This window comes from Panulirus ornatus, chromosome 73 (genome assembly GCF_036320965.1).
Source record: "Panulirus ornatus isolate Po-2019 chromosome 73, ASM3632096v1, whole genome shotgun sequence".
NCBI lineage: Eukaryota > Metazoa > Arthropoda > Malacostraca > Decapoda > Palinuridae > Panulirus > Panulirus ornatus.
The window spans coordinates 3,723,511-3,743,981 of record NC_092296.1 but is presented as its reverse complement, the minus strand read 5'-3'; the positions used below and the strand labels follow the sequence as shown (position 1 = coordinate 3,743,981).

General features: G+C 38.6%; 2 protein-coding genes across 3 annotated transcripts; one reads left to right on the top strand and one right to left on the bottom strand.

The window, feature by feature from the left end:
* On the top strand, window positions 1-7,525 carry LOC139748344 (uncharacterized). Of its 2 annotated transcripts, none has more exons than XM_071661410.1 (5): window positions 1-745; window positions 992-1,153; window positions 2,179-2,287; window positions 2,716-2,848; window positions 5,302-7,525. In XM_071661410.1, exons 1-5 carry the CDS (start codon window positions 601-603, stop codon window positions 5,488-5,490), a joined length of 738 nt encoding a protein of 245 aa, XP_071517511.1. In that variant the 5' UTR covers window positions 1-600; the 3' UTR covers window positions 5,491-7,525. The 2 variants fall into 2 exon arrangements, with proteins under 2 accessions (XP_071517511.1, XP_071517510.1); XM_071661409.1 differs by having other exon boundaries at window positions 14-745; window positions 2,077-2,287.
* Window positions 7,526-8,676: 1,151 nt separating this feature from the next.
* Window positions 8,677-20,001, bottom strand: LOC139748341 (uncharacterized). The gene is made up of 2 exons (XM_071661401.1): window positions 18,504-20,001; window positions 8,677-15,991 (listed from the first exon to the last, which is right to left on the bottom strand). The coding sequence occupies exon 2, from the start codon at window positions 15,924-15,926 to the stop codon at window positions 14,700-14,702; it is 1,227 nt and encodes a 408-aa protein (XP_071517502.1). The 5' UTR covers window positions 15,927-15,991; window positions 18,504-20,001; the 3' UTR covers window positions 8,677-14,699.
* Window positions 20,002-20,471: the final 470 nt, after the last annotated feature.

Below are 20,471 nucleotides of genomic sequence, written 5' to 3'. Positions count from 1 at the left end.
TGCCGCTGGCTTGGTCAGCAGGAACATGATGGTTTCTCGTATAGCTCAACAATTTTATGGTTACCACATAAACGAAGATATATTATTATTTCTACCGCATATACTGATGGTGTTATGTACTCTAGTGTACAACTACATGTTTGCTGTTGTCTCGTGTATTCTCTGGAAGGCAACAAATATATTGAATATATACTTGTATGTATTTCTATTTATGAAAATACGATGGCATTTGGTTAACTGAGAAATACAAATGTTTACCATTCCAGCTCCCACACTGAGCTTAACCCCGGTACAAACTCCCTCTCACCACATCACTCTATACCATCACACATCTCTCTCACCAAGACTACACTGTATCCATAGGAATTTAATGCTGTTAATAACGACAGTAATATTATTATTCGACATTTATGAAAGACAAAGGTCTATGAGTTGGTCCCGCCTGTCTGATGACGCGTGGCCTTCTTGCCTCCCCAATTGGCCAATGGTGAATGGGGCTCGAACGTGAAACCCCTCCTCCTGACCAGTGACCACAGACACCATCCCTCACAGTTTGCTTGACAACGTTCTCGACGGTAGGTCGGCCTACTAATTACCTTCATGCAGCGCGAGGCAATTACTGGTAGATTAACGAACCCAGGGTCATTGACGCCCATGTTCATGACCAATCAGTGGCAGCCTATTACCTTCACCCAGGCGCAGTGCACACGCTCTGTAGTTCCCGAACACAGAGGATTTACACCAGGTGAGTGACTGCTCAGGTGTGTATACACTCCTAGGTCGCGTATGTAATTTCTTTAATCCCACGACACTTGCATTTACAGGAGCGTACAACCTTAATTTGTCTCTATGCTCATGGCGCCTTAATGATCACTCAGATTAATCAACTGATCGTGTTTCTGTTGTCTCGAGTTTTATGTAAGATATGATAAAATTGACAGCAAGGAAAAAAGGTAATTAAAACATTTGTGACATTATTTTCCTCCTGTAGTATGTGAATGGGCGGGCGTGCAGTGCTGTGCGGGCGTAGGGAGGGGTGCCGCGCCTAGCCATCACACCTGGCCACAACAACCCAGCGTACTCCTCGATGTTCCACGGAGGGCATCTCCAGCTCCCCACGCCAACGCCTCCCTCAGGATCAACTTGCAAAGAGGTAATACACACACACACACACACACCTAGAATGAGTTGGATCCTTATGCATATGGGGAGCGACGTGTTGCGAATGGGGTTTACTAGGCATTATGAAGCGACCATGGTAAATCGTAAAGTGTGGCTTGTTGTCACAGAGGAGGTGTTCAATTGTGGCCGTTGTCCATTCGTTTCTGACGCTGCCTCGTCAAGATGGGAAAGGTAATACAGTGATGATAGAACTGGTAGGAAGAAACTTACTGTTGTGTAACTGTTGGTTCCTCTCGTCCCGTGCCCCAGAGAAAACGATCCAGGGCCTCCGAGAGGAATTTTATCAGGGTGTACGAAGTTTTTTTCGGGTCTCCTTTCCTTCAACATTAGTCAACCTGTTTTTTATCCACTACGGTTTTATGCTATGGGCTTATATATGCCCAAAAAGGGGGCATGGAAGATGAGAGAGGTGTGGAATGGAGCCTCCGCTCTGTTGATATTGTGCATTGATGCCTTATGTTCCTATACTCCCTCCATGATAAATATAGACATAAGTAAAATAAAAGAGAATAATTTTTATGATGCGTTTCTGTGCACACGCTGTCCTTTTTGCTCTCCCTCCTGCTGCCTTTCATCCAAACCTAAATCCTATAGCCAAAGGTGACGTATTTTATGGTAATCGAAGTCTACTACGCTATGTTGCAAGGGGTAACGAGTCTCCACTCGTGATTTAAGAACATTTTCACAATTTCCGTGTCTACTTCACATGTGCTTTAAGGATATTTGAACTGTGTAGGCTCACACAAAATGTGAATGCTGCTGGTCTTCAATATATACAAACATTTTCTGAGATACCAGGAAATTCCCGGGCACCCTTTTGGACCCCCGGGCCCGGGAACGCCTTTCCCCCAGCACACCTTTCTCACTGGCTGTGGAACACCCGTCTCCTTCTAGGGTTCCCGGCCTTCGGGAGAGACAGCAGCATCCCGGCCCTCAGCACCACTCCCCTGGTGCCACCTTCCTCTCACTACTTGTGGAACGACCGTCTTCTTCAAGGGTTCCCGGCCGCCGGGAGACACACGAGCAGCATCCCGGCCCTCAGCACCACTCCCTGGAACCCTCCTCTTACTCCTCCTGCCCCTGCTACTGCCGGCCGTAACCAGAGGTACATACTGAATCATAATGCCGTATATATACGTTCTTATCTTGTTCATCCATGATGTATACAAACTTTAGTGCTGTTGCATACATCGTGTACATATACTGTTGTACACAAGCTTATCCTATCATGTACATGTGGTGGAATATATTCATATTGTGTAGACACTGCTAATAACAAGCATTCTTCTTGCTCTAAACGCATTCATACTGTCGTACACATTTTCTCCTGATGTATACAGTCTCATACACATGTATCTCGTAACAGACAGATAGTAATGCACAATCTCATACACATGTATCTCGTAACAGACAGATAGTAATGCAGTGTTTCATACGCACCAGCTCTAAAATATTTCTTGACAAACACGCCGATGCCCCACGTCCCCTTACGCCTTATAGCGTTAATTTAACGTATTCTCTGTTCTCTTTCAGGGGCGGCTTCAGGCTTCTGGAGATAGGTGTGAGGGAGGAACAGTCTACCAGCTCTGCCTCCGGCAGGCGAAGGCAGCGGAGGTGCGCCTTCTGCGCTATGAACGGGGAGGAAGACATCTTTCACGTATTCAAGGTGAGCTACCCTGGGCGACGCCTTATTTGTTCCATGGTGTTTCGTGTTTCATCACTTCCCAGGTATACGCCAGCACTTCCTGTGCCACCACCATCACCCATTTTTGTTTCATTGAAATAGTTTTGCGAATCGTACATCATTATTAGATATTTTCATATCTTGTTTGAATAGTTGCTTTCTTGTTGCGTCTAAACTTTACTTCAGAAATGATGTTTGTATCAGCGACTATGTATACAGAGTATTACGTTTTGGTTAAAATGTATATTGATAGATAGGGTGATTTAGTCAGCTATTTCCTGACCACGAACCCTTTTCCCATAACCACCCAAGTCACCATAGCCAGCCCAGTTACCCGTAAGGCATATGTGGTCTCTGGCTCAGTTGTGCTGAAGACCCATGGAGGCAAAAGGTGTTGCCAGGGGATCTTGCCAGAGACCACGATTTTCACGTCTCACTTCAGTGGGTCTTTATAAATACATTTTAGGATCAGCAGTTGGGTTAAAGGTTTCACCTGCAGTATATTTCAATCTACAATATATAAGTTTACAGGATACTTGATCGCCGTGTCCAGCTTAAGCGAGGGAGCGCTTGGAACAGTAGATAAAAGGTCCCATTCTCTTGTGTCCATTCTCCAGCTGTCATGACTGGTGCCCCCGAAACTACAACGCAGAGCGGCATGTAGTATATAGGAAATAATGACCAGGGCTTAAATAAGCATATTCAGCTTCATTGTCTCGCATATTATTAAAGTGCCTGTGGGTAAGGCATTAAGCACAAGACGGTGGCTATCGTTTAAGTCACCAACTGGTCATAGAAATGTAATTTGTTTTACTATTCTGTTCACTGGAAACGACATGTACTGGATAATCGAATGATCACATTATTAATTTAATTTTATCCCCAGGTTATCGTATTTTTTTTCCATGGATGTTATCCTATAGAATTGTAGTCCTGTATTATTTACTTGTACAAATGCAGTAAATGTAATGCTGTAGGTGTGGCAAGATAAAATGACACTTCAGGACATGTATTCATGAACATTTTGGACACGACATGAACTGAGCCAAATTGTCAAGCCGCTTTACCCAGCTTGACGTAATCGCGCCCATGACAGTGACCATCTAATATGGTGGTCAGGATGTCCTGGTAGATCAGACGTTCCTGAGGCGCTTCTCCTCACACGGTGATGTGATTAAGGTGATGACCTTCTTACCTGAAGTCATGGAGATGATTTACGTCTTACCTGAAGTCATGAGGGTGATGCCCCTCCAGCCTTAAAGGAATAAACCCAGCAGTAGCAACAATGAGGTAACTCCAGAGTTACTGTGTTTTGAAAGCAGTTTTATCGTGTTTAGTGTTACCTATTAGCTTTATATGTGTTTTTCATTTCACCTTGGACTTTCAGGATACTTATAATTACATATTAACATTACTGGTCTATATGTTTATACAAACTGTAGAAGTTTCGTGCAAATTATCCCATCGTAATGTAGGCTGTGGGGATGGTGTCAACATGGCCAAGACGGTAGGTACGTGAAATTGAAGATTGTCATTGAAGTTCTAGTCATTCTTTCCCTATCAAAAGTGCATTTTTCAAGCAACAGATTTGTTGTTGATGTGTATCAGACATTGCTGTTGGTACTGGGGTTCTGATTGCTCTAGGGAACACCGTGTATGGAAAATCATCTACTGACCACTTGACAGACAGTATTCTCCCAAAGGATCTTGTTTTTTGCTCCAGTCGACTTCTTTATTTTCCCGCTGATTGTATCTTATTCTCGAACCTGGGAATGTATAAGAATTGTATCTTAAACTATAAGTTTAACCGCAATAAGGATCCTGGGGTTGTGTATATGTATAATTATATTATGACTAAACTTTGATGTTGCTAATGCTGTTTGTACTCTTCTTGGTCCACCCATGTAATTTGGAAATACAGTAATGGTGATAGATTTATTGGTAAATAGCATGCTTTTCCATAGTTTATAAAAGTTTTATTTATGTTAATCTTTATTCTCGTAATAACCATAGACTATCTTCAATAGTTTAACCACCTAACACTTGAGTACAGTGGCATAAGCTTTGATCTAACCTTAAATGGATAGGTCATGCTTTAGCTTTGTGCTTAAGACTCGTTGAAATTTTGTGTTTAATTTAGAAGTAAGTAGACCAACTGTATAGTACTATGTTGTGGGAAATGGATATCAGGTGCTGTGTAAGTTGTTATACTTGGATCATTAATGAATTTTATTTTTTGAGTATTGTTTGTAGTATAACTACATCTTTTTCTCTTCTTTCTTTATGGTTTGTAATAACATTTCCTCAAGGAGAAAGATTTTTTCAGTGATTTTTTTCTCATTTTTCATATAAGGGGTTATTAATATCAATTTAGAGTCATATTATAATGTAGTATTCAGCAGATTAATGTCCTGTTTTTGAAACTTCTCCATCAGGACAGGAGAGGGCGTGTAGTATGCCCAGTTTTGTCGTCATACATATGCCGGATATGTGGTGCAACAGGTTACTCTGCCCACACAATCAAATATTGCCCCAGGAACAGAATCACAAAAGGGGATCCGGTGGCTGCTGGACTACCCCCTGGAATCATGCCATCATGCTTTAAGTATGAAGACATTATATGAGGGATATGTTTCTGCACATCACCTCAGTCATTGATGAATCTAAAGGTTCTGAGTTTGGCTTGAACTAAGTCTAAGTTGAAATTTGTGTGGGTCCAAGTAGAGTATTTTGTTTATGTAGCATATATTTCATTTCACTCATTTATTAAAATTCATAGAATACTTTTATCTGTATTATGTTATGTATAGATCAGTAATTTGACAGTCTGTAAAAAAAAAAAAAAAAGGAACTTTGAAACATTTGGTGCTGATGACAATCAGGAGTTAGTCACAAATTTATTATCCAGTGTGCTAAACTGCACAGAGACTCTGGAACTACTATAAGCATTTCTCACACCTGCAAAGAGCCTTCTTAGTATTTGGAATGAATATTGATCGTAATGTTTGCTCACAGGGCTGTGGTTTCTCATTGTTAAAAACCTGTATGATTTTTCACTTTGTACAATAAATTGATTTGTCAAGTAAAATTGTCTCCTTTCACACATATAGCCTGTCAAAAGAAAAATATGTTGCATTTGATAAAGAAATTATTACACTAGTATCCTTATCTAAAATACCTCTGTCCATCCCTTTAGTGAGATGACTCTTATTATACCTTTGACTATTGCACCTTAGATCTCCTTCACTATTCTGTCATCTAACATAACTCATACAAGGCCAAACCATCTTAAAAATGTAATACTCCCATTGACAGTAGATACATCTAGTGCATGTATTAAACCACTTGATGGAAGAGTGCATTTCCCTGAAGATAAAGTTATTTTTCATGGACTTGGAAGAAAGGGCTGGTGGAAGAGCTCTCATCTTTTTGGGTTGTTAACAGCATTAATGATAGCAATATGTTAATCAGTGTGGAAGCATTAGGGTTAGAATGCATCAGTATTTGTTATTTTTTGTTGTAAAATATATGCCTGTACTTTCCTGGTGCTACCTCGCCGAAGCGGGAAAGGGCAATCAAGTATGATAAATAATAAATATATATTTTTTTTATTATTATACTTGATCACCGTTACCTGTATCAGTGAGTTAGTGCCAGGAAACAGACAAAGAATGGCCCATATACACACGTATATACATATAAACTCCATTGACAACACATTGACCCTGGTATACCACATTGTTCCAATTCACTCTATTCTTTGCACTCCAATCTCCCTCCTGCATATTCAGGCTTCAATTGCTCAAAATCTTTTTAACTCCATCCTTCCACCTCCAATTTGGTCTTCCACTTCTTGTTCCCTCCACCTTTGACACATATATCCTCTTTGTCAATCTTTCCTCACTCATTGTCTCCATGTGCCTAAACCATTTTAAACATACCTCTTCTGCTCTTTCAAATCTTAATAGTCCTAAGTGATCTTGCAAACATTTCTTTAGTTTAATTCTGCAAGTTGCACTTGATAGATCATCACTGTATGCAGAAACCTATGGTAAGAAGTGCTTATATTAGTTTAGAAGTTCCTATTTCTCTTCACTAGACATGAGTTGAAGGACATTTGAGTGATATGAGAGGCTATATACTCCAGATACGTCCCATCAAATTGGAGAGAGATTTGTTGATGACAGACAAATAGAACTTTGCTTCATCTTCTGTAATGACCACATCATAATACTTTACTAGATTTTTAGTATATTTTTAAATTTTACAGATGATGAAATGGAAGGGAGGATGTAGGATTTTGTAAAAGGTCACATTCCTCTCAGAATTTGGAATAAAATGGGATCTCTGCCCAGCTAACCCTTTTAACAAACCTGTATTCAGCCTATGCTTGTAGACTATTAAAGTTGTTTTGTTTATGTAACTCATGTCTTGCAGTATTATAGATTTTCTCAGGATGTAAATTTTAATTGCCCATAAGATCTGACTCTTTTTTATGAAAAATTGGAACAAATAAGATTTTGTGAATGATGTTCAGGAATATTTTTTCATTTACCTAATCTAAGAAACTTTTAGATGATTTAAGCACGTCTTTATTATACTGCACATACTGTACAGTTTCTCAATACATTATACTGTAATAGACTGCCTAAAATAGAATGAACTTTTTTTTACAATTGCCTTTCCCAGTATATGGAAGGGAACACGTCCTCGTTTGTCATACGACAAAGAGGGTGGGTACCTGGGCATTGTAAACTTTACTGTCCTGCATTATTACTCTCAAAAGGTAGAAATAATGGATGGTGCTGTGAGGATTTTCCCTTGAAGGTTCTTACATCTGTTCTTTATGTTACCTTTCTGAGGCAGGAGTTAATATAAAAAATCGAAAGAATTGCTTTTCTCACCACAGTTAGGTGATATCAGAAATAATTAATGGCCTTTATTGCACATCCACTCTCTAGCTTTCATGTATAATGCACCAAAACCAAAGTCATCCATGCAACACAGATTACTTTGTGGTTTATCTTGACCTCATCATATGCGCAGGTTCACCCCAATGACAGCACACCATCCCCCACATACCAAATTGATCTACTTCATTCTACCTGTAACAAACTTCTCGCCTTCCTGAATTTTCAGGTACCAATAGCCGAAATACCTTCTTTAAGACATCCTTCCAGCTATTCCTGAGGGGACTTTATCTGCATAAATAATTAACTCTATATGCACCCAAAATATCATCACTCATACACCAGCTTTTGTTTCACTTTGAAACAAATTAGTATACAGTAGAGAGTACTTCCCACCCAGATGATGTATGTCCATTTCTGATGTCCTATGTGTGACTGAGATGCTAACATTTTTTTTCTAGCAAAGGCAGTAGGCTACTAGTAACATCTATGAGTAATCTGAGGAAGCATCCATTGGCTGGGACTTCAACCCTTTCAGTGTGGATTTTTTTTTTTTCTGATTCCCCTTCAGTGTGCAGAAGATAGTTTTTGTGGTTTAAGGAAAGATTACAATTTTTCAATTTTCATTTGAATATAGCTTACAGCTATTCACTTGTGGTATTACAGATTATAGCCATCCATCAATTAAAGTAAGACTGTAGACTATAGCTATTCACCTCTGGTTTAAGGAGAGATTGCATGTACATGATCCAATTTTTTTAATAATATTTTCAATTTGTTATGGGTCATTTGCAAAGAGATATATACGGTACATTTTGCGTATGTTGTGAAACAGCAAAAACGATAAGTATATTTATACAGGATGCAGTCAATGAGTATACAGGTTGTTAATAAAACAAATTATCTGTTATATTTTACTTTTACTGTATGTTTCTTTTGAACTTTATGTTAGGAACACAAAAATTAATTTACAACAAATTTTCAGTTGGCATGCAAATAAATAAGGAATCAACTGGCAATGCATTGAATTATTCAGTGAGCATACTAGAACCAGAAACTATTATTAGCCACTTCAGAATAGTCAATTTGCCTTATTCCTATGTTCAATATGTAATTAACTTCATTTAAGTAATTACTCTTATGATACTTTTAAACGTTAACATGTACTCAACCTATGACTCTGCAATGTGGTGCCACAACATTTATCATTTTTACTTTCATAGTTGACATTTTTAATTTTCATTTCTCACAATTTTGTTGGAAATTTGTAAACCTAAATTGAGCAAACTTTTTTATCACCTATCATTAAAAAATACTGAAATGGACAAAGATTTTTGCATGTATCTTTTTTAAGTGAAAAACCAAAAAGGAAAGCTTAAAACATTTACTAAAGTCTTGCATGCTGGTTTACCTTGCTCACTGCCACTTGGTAACTGCTTGCATTACAAAATTAGAATGAACAAATGTAGATGAAAAGCTACAGAAAATTTAAAATGGAATAAAAAACAGATAAAGAAATCTGTGTTAACGTTTTCATAATAATAAAGCAATATGTGAATGTACGAGATGGGACGCTGTTATATATGTGGACATGATCTGTAAATGGCTTCCTATTATCAGAGCCATATGACATGAGATTGTACAAATATTCTGAAGAGCTACTGAATTTTCATAATATTGAAAAACTAGAATATCTATACTGGATCTAGAAGAAGATTGATCAGGAGCTGCATTCCTTATTTATTTCAATCAATGCTATGTCTGAGACAAATATAAATGGTGTTTGGCACTACAAATTTGGGAGTTTGTGCCAATTTGGTATGCAGGAAAACTCGCTAATATACATGAAGGGTGAACAGAAGAAAATCAATTACATTTCAGTAAAAATAATTGAAACTGAACTCGTATCAAATGACATTCTAAAGTCTTTTCTGTCTTTGGCACACCAAACTGAGCTCTGGCACAAACAGACTGGGCCTCTGTGCCAAACTGGTACATCAAGATTTTTGACATGCATAACCCAGTCTGCAAGACTGGTTCATGGGAGACTATGTACAGCCAAGACAAATTGTAAGAAGGAAAGGCTCAGAATAGACATAGTGACAAGATATGGCGAGGGAGAAGAATGAGATGATACATAGTGCTCTCTTGCACTATCAGTGAATACACAGAATGACTGTAATGTACCAAAGGGAATGGATGAATGTTATAACTATCGATTAATACAAATATAATGATGTATGGGTGTTTTAACTATAGCACAATACAAATATAAAGATGCTACATATGAATGCAAAAAACTACAGATGAATTGGTTAATTAATCACAGGAAGTTAGGAATATGGTAAATTAAGAATGGCAAAACTTAACAAGTTAGGTGGATTTGTATTGGAGGTATAGGTACATTCAGGAAGATAATAAAGTATATCACATTTTAAAGAAAAAAATGCATGCCACAACTGATATTCATAGACTTGAAACAAGCATTATAATAATTTACAGGAATGGTTTTTGGAATGTGTTAGGAGTGTATATGGTGGAGGGAAAGCTGCTTTCTGTGGGGAAAGGGGCACATATACTAAAAAGCAGAGAAACAAACAAAACAGTGGTTTACGCTGAAGTCTGGGTGAGATGGAAAATGGATTGTATACCCATGGGTGTTTGATTTTCATAATGATGGAGCTGTTATGTAGGATCTGGCAGGTGGTACAAGCAAGTGAGAAATCACAGGAGTGGAAGGTATGGAAACTGATGTACATGGACAATACTCTTGTAGAGAGATAATTGGCTGAACTTCAAAATAGAATATGAAAGTGTGAATAAAAATCTGAAAATGTATGGTGATGAAAATGAGATGTGGTATTTGAGAAAGTGACAATGAGAGATATGGTTTGAAGTTCTGGGGCAGGAGAGTGGTTAGGATTTCAATATTTTATTGTGTTACTATGGAAGGAAGCAAGAGAATGGAGCTCAAAGGAAGAGAGCAGTATGAATCTACTACTGGAAAATATTCAGCCTACTCTGACACTGGGGGAAAGAAATGTACGAAGGTTTTGAAGATTAGGATGCGAGTAAAAAGCAAAGGGGGGAAGGGAGGGAGAGAGAGAGAGAGAGAGAGAGACAAAAATCAAAAGGAGGGCACATGAAATATTTGATAGGAAAAGTAATGGAGTTCTGAAATAGTATGGACATTTAGAAAAAAAAGAGTAAACAGGATACAGAAAGTAATGTATAAATTTGAATAGGAAAAAGGGAAAGAAGACTCTTAAGAATGTGGGGTCTCAATTTCTAATCACCACACTGAGTCTCCCCCTTTCTCTTCCCATTGTAAGATAGTTAATTATGGCAGCAAGCTCAAAGAATACCTTCACAAAACTACACAAATGTAAAACATTAGTCCTGAAGTTTGAAAAGGTGGGAAATACAGGGAAATTGCAACTGCAGAAAGATTGCATGTTTGAAAATGTTGCTTGGTAGACCACCTAGAGCTTTGCATCAAAAATATGTTTTGGGAGTCAAAAGACTCATATCTGAGGGAAGATATGTGAGCAGAGGATATTACAGGCACTTTCCCTCTGTCCTGTCTGCATAACATATGGAAAATTTTCCGCTTGACAAGTTGAAGTGGCCCTAACTGCATAAACAATTGAATCACAGTTAAAAAAAATGATACACAAAATTTCTATCACAGGAACAAGGTTTGAAAACAGATGCAGAAGAATTAACACACTTCTCACCTTGTATAATCATTTTGAATGTATATACAGAAGCACTGAGATGGTAACTCTGTCTAGACTCAGAAACTTGTCTTCATGACCCTATTTTTGAGGGAGTGGAGGCCACTCACTCCAGCAGTTTGGGCATGTCTCAAATGCTGGGGAGATGTTTTACAGTGATAAGGGTCACTGACTGATTCTTCTTCATTAATGGGTATAAAAAAGTTAGGGATAAAGTTAATCACTGTCATATAAACCATTCATATATGTTTACTGTGACCACCATGTCCCAATATGGCCCAATCACAACCATCTTCGATGAAAGGAAAATAGGATATGAGAAAAATGAAGTTAATCAGAGCTCCTCACATGTTTGTAGACCTGACTTTTAAAAGTAGAAGGTGCAGGAAAAGAGGAAACATGAAGGAAGGAAAAGAAAGAGATTCCATGATGGTCAATCCCTGTGTGGCAGGTCTCTCCACAGAAACTATGGGAAACAGTTCCCTTTTATGGCATTCCTGCAGCTTTGGATTGATAGAATTAGAAGTAGATAAAAAAAGGACTCCTTTGGAGGAAAAATTTTCTCGATGAGACTAATCCCTTTTGTCAACTTACAATGACAGTCTCACTAAGGTGACTTTCACTCACGTGTAACCATAAGTAAAGAGAGTCTGGTCATACACACATGCACATCATTTCCCTCTAAATTCCTGTAAAGTATGTTATTGCCAGGGACAGACAAAGAATGGCCTCTTTTGTTTGCATCTGCTCTCCATCTGTCATGTATGTTGCATTATTATTAAATAACTCCAGGACCCCTTCTCCAGGGTCTCCTACACCTTGAAGCTGCACTACAATCAATAATGAGGAAAGGTCAGATTCCTGTGGAGTGGGAAGTCCTTTAATGAGATCATACTCTGATGATACCCTCACTGAAGGCAACTTCACTCGTGATATAAACACAAGGGCAGAGTCTGGACTCCACCTGCTCGAGGTTACACTGTGTGAAAGTCACTTTTGGTGAGTATCACTGGGAGTTCCGTCTTGTCAAAGAAATCCTCACTCCAAAGGACTATCCACTTCCATGCTACTATAAATAAGTAGACTTGGGCTGCAGGAGCCTTTAAAGAGGTCCTGGATAATACCAGGACTCGTTAACAGAAACTGAGAAATGGCGATCAAGTACAATAAATAAAAATTATATATATATATATATCCCTGGGGATAGGGGAAAAACAATACTGCCCACATATTCCCTATATAATGTAGAAGACAACTAGGAGGGGCAGGAGCAAGTGGCTTGAAATCTTCCCTTCCTGTATTAATTTCCAAAAGAAGGAATAAAGCAAGGAGCCAAGTGAGGAATTTTCCCTCTAAGGCTCTGTCATCTGTTCTTATTGCCACCTCACTCACGCGTGAAATGGTGAGCATGTATGAAAAAAATATATACTCTAAATATCCGATTTAATATACTGTACATACAAAATTACCATCCTGTACATATATAACAAATTAACCAGCGGCATTACCAGACTCTGTCAGCATGTGGCTAAAACAGAGGTGAAAATTCATCTTTAGCAAGGTCCTGTCACTGTCAATTTTAACAATAAACTTGTCATTCCAAAGCAACCTTAAAGCTGTTGGAGCTCTATGAAAGTGGTCCAGAGTATTATACAATTAGATTAGAATATTAAACCCTGTGCACTAAAAAATGTGCATTCCTGAGCAATACATAATTGTAAGTAATGCACAGGTTTATGCTGTAGAGTATAACACTATCAATTTCCTTCCTAAACTGAAAAGTAGTAAATCCTGCCCACTAACGTGTCATACCGTACTGCTGCTGTCCCTCTGTCTACCAAAATTTCCCATAATGCTGGAGGGGAAGCTAACAGCTGCCATGATAAGGCAGATGCCTATCTCTACATTTTTCAGTATATAACCTCCTTCAAAACATTATTTTGAATACAGGAATGACAAATTGACTTAACAGCCAGTAACCCTATGACAGGCAGAAGCCAATCCAAAGCTCCTGTCATCCTAGCTTTAATTCTGAACGTGCAAAGTATCTTCCTACAGACTGTACATGACTAGGCTTTTGATTTAGAAGTACAGCGTATCTTTCAAGAGACTGCAGACCATTAGGATAAGCTATCCTACGAGACCAATGTGCAGACAGAACTCATTTACCTCCTCTCCTATGTAGTAAATGCAAAAGACCACCCTGTGCTTAACCACTGTCACTGGTTGCAGAAGGAAGTTCTCCATATTCATGTACTGATACCCAAAAGAGACACTATACTCTAGGGTTGGTGGGCTTGTACTCTACAATATGGTAGTTATTCATTCACATACCAATAATGTATACACTTGGCAGCACTGTTTGGGACACTAAACCTGTATATGTGAAATAATTTTCCATGTGATATGCTTATATGTGTAGCCTCAGTAGGGACAACCAATTGTATCCTTAGCTCACTTTCAAGCTCATAAATTTCACTTATTCTCCTAACCAGCAGGATTTAAGATAATCATGGCTTAACTGTAAAGTATAATACAAAAGTAATATTAAAATGTTTGTCTTTACCTCATAAATAATGCAGGTATGTAGTAATTTCCATGTCGTGGAGTTTCTTCCCGACTGAACTGGGTGCTTCTGCAGCTCCATCACTGAACTGTACTAACATCCAGTATCCTGAGTTTTATTAAACAAGCGTAAAGCATAGGAAGAATGCAGTTTTGTTACAAATCCACACTAACACCTTCACAACTTGTGTTTAAAAGTGAATGACCTTCCAAATATCATCAGTTGATCTGAGGGTATTATCTGCATGTGCTATGGTCATATCAACAATCATATAATATTACATTCTGCTAGATTAATGACCAAGTATGCTAACAATAAATAATCTGCACGTAATATAGCATATAGCTAGAATTAATAATCAAAATATAATTTTATCTATTGTATCAACAACTAATTTATTGCTTCTGAAGTCGAATTATCAAGCAAATGTTCTATTCAGAAATCTAGAACACAACTACATTACCTTACTTTTCCATGTCTTCAGGTGTGTCTTAGAAACACTGAACACTTCAACTGACATATTTGTCATCACTATTAAACATTTATCAAATATGAAATATAACAAAATTAAAAAGATATCACACATAACAGATTAATAGAAGCATGAATGCAAATGTCAGTCATTCATGTGGTTCTTCTTTGATATTAACATTCTGCATGTTTCCCATTGTTCCATTAGTTTGTTGCACTGGTTGTGCCTGGGGCCCCAAAGGTCCAGGGACAACTTGGTGCTCCTGCCCAACCTGAGCTGCATACCCTTGAGATGTATGGTGACCACCTAAAGCTGAAGGAATTTGAATATGTGAACCTCCTTGGCTTGTCATCTGATGTAACTGGGGAGATGGTTGCAGCTCATGCAGCTGTAATGTGAGTGAAGATGATTCTTGCTCTTCTTGTTGCTGTTCTGGCTGTTGTTGCTGATGATGTATATGCTGTGGATAATGATGTTGGTTTGGAAGATGCATTTGATGGTGGTGTTGTTGCTGATCTGGGTGAACCTGGTGCTGCTGTAGTGTTGGGAGCTGCGCCTGACCAGATACTGGCTGCCCTGGTGCCTGCTGTGTTCCAATCTGCTGCCCAGATACCTGCAGGCTGCTCTCTAATGAGGCACCATCACCAGGACTGGAGAATGCTGCAAAGTATCTATCATAGTTGAATGGTCTAGCACCAGTATGCTTTCTCTGGTGTTGCATAAGACCATCTTTGGACGTAAATGCTTCACCACAAATGTCACATACATTTTGCCAGTACGAGGATTCTCCACCAGAATGTTTCAGCTTGTGGTAATCCAAGCTAGCACGCACTGCAAACACAGCTCCACATTCCTCACATGAGTATGGCCGCTCACCAGAGTGCTTCCTCTTGTGAACCATTAGGGTGTTCATCTTGGGAAAAGCTTCACCACATTCTGTACAGGTATAAGGATTTTCAGGGTTTTCTTCTTCTGCAGTATTTTTAGCACGTTTCTCAGCACTCAGATTATCACTAAGGGTGTAAGCTGCATCCCATTCATCACTATTATAGCGTCGCTTGCAGACATGTTTACGTTTATGTCTCTGCAAATTGCTGCTGTTCATGAAGGATGAGTCACACTCATCACATTTGAAAGGCCTTTCACCAGTGTGTTTTCTATAGTGCATATCCAGCTGACTTTTTTTAGGATAGGAAACACCACAAATATGACACTTACAAACATTTTTGAATGTATGATCTTTTTTGTGCATATCAAGCACAACTTTGAAGGGAAAGTCCTTGCCACAAACATCACATTGGTACAGAGTTGCCCCACCATTTTGCTTGCTCGTGGAGGCTCCTGTTGTACGTGACATTTTGCCTGTGGTAGACATTTAAGGATAGATATCAGCATCAAGAATGCACTTTGCTTGAGATGGTGACTGTTTCCATTTCATTCCTGGAAGAAAAGAGAAACATCTCTAAGGGAAAAATTATCTGCAGTTTGACACTATACTCCTTGCATCATACAGGGAGTCACTGCTTTTGGTAGATTACCTTCAACCTGTCAAGTCATTTCAGTCTCCAAATACCAAAATCCTTGAGGCTTCTCCCAATATAAATGACAATGATACACCCTAACTAAAGTTGACTTTTCACTCATGGTGCAACCACATGCAGATAGAGTCTGGTAATACCTGCATATTTTTTCTAAATCATATAACCTAGGACCCTTTTTAAGGAGTTCCTCCAGATTTAAGTTTGTGCTACAATCAGAAACCCCTTTGGAATGAGAACTTAGATGAAGATGTACTCCTTTTCATTCACTGATGATGATGCAACCTCATGACCAGATCATCCACCCTCTTCCTTTCTTTTTCATTTAGGACCCAAGACTCGCATCCATAGAACACTTTCAGAATTACAATACCTTTAAATGTAGTCATGTTGTCAATGGACTGAAACAGGGAATGTGAAGTAGACAGGGCAAACCACAAACAGGAATGTGGGGCCTGGTTGTGGAGAGGGGACTATGGTTTCAGTGCATTACACATAACAGCTACAGAATAGATGGGAGTGAATAAGGCCTTTTCTTCCTCTGTTCCTGGCAATACCTTACAAATGCAGGAAACGTCAAATATGAAAGAACGAATGTGGCCTTTGTTGTCTTTCCCTAGTGCTACCTTACACACATGTGGGGGGAGGGGGTAGTTATTTCATGTGTGGCGGGGTGGCGACGGGAATAAATAAGGGCAGACAGTATGAACTGTGTACATGTGTATATATGTATGTCTGTGTGTATATATATATATATGTAAACGTTGAGATGTGTAGGTATGTATATGTGTCTGTGGATGTGTATGTATATACATAAGTATGTGGGTGGGTTGGGCCATTCTTTCGTCTGTTTCCTTGTGCTACCTCGCTAATGCGGGAGACAGCAACAAAGTATAATAAATAAATAAATAAATAAATAAAAAAAATATATATATATATATATATATATATATATATATATATATATATATATATATATGTATGTATGTGTGTGTTACCAGACTCTGCCTACATAAGGTTACACTGCAAGTGAAAAGTCACCTTTTGTGAGGGCTGCAAGCTATCAATGTCTGTTGAGAAAACAGAGCATAACATATCATTAGATGGGTTAATTGAGATCATATTTGAAAATGTTTAAATACAAGAATATGTAGAATGAAATTCACTTTTTCACTTTGTTTCTTAGTATTTATTTTGTCTTGTTATGAGTGTTATCTCTACATTGTGGATGTGATGTACAGGTACTAGATTTCTACAACAAAAAAAAAGGTAATTGAATGAACATTCTTCTGAAAAGACGTCAAAGAATTGTTGAGGAGGAAGTTTATATTTACACCACAAACAACAAATATTAAAAAGTAAGCAAGAGTTATAGATTTAAGTTATCCTTTGAAGCACTTAAACTGTGGGTACTCATTAACAGATGTGGGAAATTGAGATTAATGTGAAAGTTTTTTGAGATTCAATCAATGGACTATGTAAAATCTTTTGTTAATTGTTATATCAAGACACAGCTACACCTAACATTAATTTTTCTGCTATACTTATAAAATTTTATATCAGTATTTACTAAATGTGGAAGTAATTCATCTCTTCTTTTATAGAGGAAGATGCCAAGAACATAGAAGCCTGTTTTGAAGCATCCAGGATGCAGTACATCGTGGAGTTCATGCAGGCAACACTGACATCCACCACAGCTGGGGGTATGCCTATCCAACAAGTAAGTACAAGATTCCATAAATGATAATAGGGTGTCAGGTGGGTGAATAGGATTTAGGAAGCTGGTGATGTCCAAAATATGTGACCTTGGTAGAATTTGGGTATGCTTTTGATACCAAAAAGCTTTGAAAATACACTCGCTTCTATATTAGAAAGGCTGAATGCCCAGTGCTGCAATTTGTAAATGATTTATTTCTTAAGGACTGAACATAGTGCCCTTGGTGAACTTCAAATATATATTTTAACGTAAAAAACTCAATCAGTGGACACAAATACCACAATCTCAAAACTGATGATGGAGTATTCAGTTGTAATTAAACAAGCACGACAGTTTCCAAGCATTCCTGCATAATGTCATTAACTTTTTATGTAAAATACAAGTGTTAATGACGGTTGTCATTTATTTCCAACTCGCCACAAATTACGAAACCCTAATATACTTTGTCACTTCATCTTTGATTAGATTTATTGACGATCTACGTATATAATTGACTGGTAGGTCCCACTCGACTTCTAGTCAGTTCTCCTTGAAGATGAGGTCGAAAACTACCTCGACATATAATTTAAGACCTTCAGCTGTCCAGTATTTAACATACCATCTATGGGGTTGCTTGACAAACCACCTCAATTACGCAATTTCTAAAACGTGATAATTATCGCTTTATGCAAAAATGGGTGTAAGCTGTGTCTCATACCTCATTACTATCCTCATAAACGTGGCCTCAGTTAAATAAGTAAGTGTGAGGCGGCTGTTGATGGTCAAGGACAGTCTGGTCCCTGCAAGCGGCGTGAAGCCATTTTGTTTTGTTGATTGTTTTGACGCGGGCCATCAGCTGATCTACAGAAAACGGAACTTGGATTATGTCGGCCAGCCAATTTTTGTCTCCCCATTTTTAATATGAAACTCCTTTTGGCAAGTCTGGGTTCGTAGATATAACTCTAAGCAAACTACTCTATCCTCTTCACGTCATAGTTTTGTGTCACTCAATTGAAATGACGTTGTATTGGGTTTTTACTGGCATTTCTTCCTTCACATCATTCATTAGATTTTCTAGTCATAATTTGTATACATTCTTTTTTGCCGTCGTTATTGTTAATAATCTTAACTGTAGTTCCAGTCCCACAAAGCTTAACAATTCGTATATATCATTTTTCAATGAGCTCACCATATATGCTATCAACATGAATAATACGATGTAATTATGGTACTTATCAAAATAATTATTACAAATAGATCCAAAAATTTCGCTGACAGTCCACCAACGTCTTAGTTCACTACTAGGGTCGCCTATCCACCTTGCAAATGTTAACCAGGTTTTACTTTCTCTCTGTTACAACATATAGTACTAGAATAGTCACATATTCAGGATGCCGAGTTATCTTGACAATCTGCACCAATAGACAGTGGTTACAAACCAAAAGTTCAGTCACGTGTAGATAACAATGTAAAGGAGTGCATTTTGCTCAATGTTAATATGGCATCGTATTCCATACGTTGACGCAAGCTCTTCTTGCACATTAGCACATTATACAGAAATGAACTCAAGCAGCATCGTTACAAATTGCTTAAGAAAAAAACCTTGTTAAACTTGGCCTTTTCGTGTTGAACCAAGTATGCTCATCCGTCTTTGAACAGTTATTTCTGAAGCTTCCAAAACATCATGAGCGCCACAGGTTATCTCAACAACGGGGAGGTATAAGATTAAGAAAATGTACTTGTCTTCAAGCCACAGACACCTTTAGGGATCTGCAATAGGACTTTATAACTTGGTGAACACCACTGAGGGAAGCACAGATCCTTTTCCCGCACGTAACTCCATCACAGAATGCCGAGGAATGATTCCTTCAGCAAATGGTCCTCCCACACCACCTGTCACAGCTCATCTACATGGTATCACCAGTGTCCCTGTCCATATACATCCCCTGGCTTTCCTTCTATGTCTCACCGGGTCGAACAGAGCCAGAGGCTAAACACGGTCTCTAGCTCCCCCTCGCTGGTTTCTGAAGTCCGTTGGATCTGGACGACCAACTTCAATACTTATTCCTGTGCCCAAAGTTCGCCAAGTCCAGCCGCCTCTGCAAGGCACCATCGTATCCTAAGGGGCCAGTGCTCTAGCCAGCAACGCCAGAATCCATGCTGCTCTGCTTCAATGGTACTGTGATGTACAACAAATGGAAATGTTCCACACACCATTCTTCCCTCATTTCCCGTTGACAGGACTGACCTTTGTACTACTGTCTCCTGTCACTCCCAGTCATGAGTTAGACACTCGTAACTTTGTCACAAACGCCAGAAACCAGGGTTTTCCTGCTTTATTTCTCAATGAACTCTTTTCCTTTATCTTGGCATGAACTACAAAGAGCTCACCGTCAGACCAAAGATTATACACCTGTGTAGTCTTTGTCATTAGACAGGATGCCGTCAATTTTCCCATGGATTAGGTAGGTCCATTAATACTGTGTAGTAGGATACTATTCTGAAAGTGACCGTTTACATTGACGAAAAAAAAGGTGATAAATATGAAGAGGACAATCACAATACGTTGTGCTAAATAATGTAAAGCTAGACGAATTGATTTTAAACCTCCACACGGAAAGCCTCCATGACTCATGCTTGCTCTCACTGTTCGATCTTCCAGGTTTGGAAGATTTCATTGCTAGAG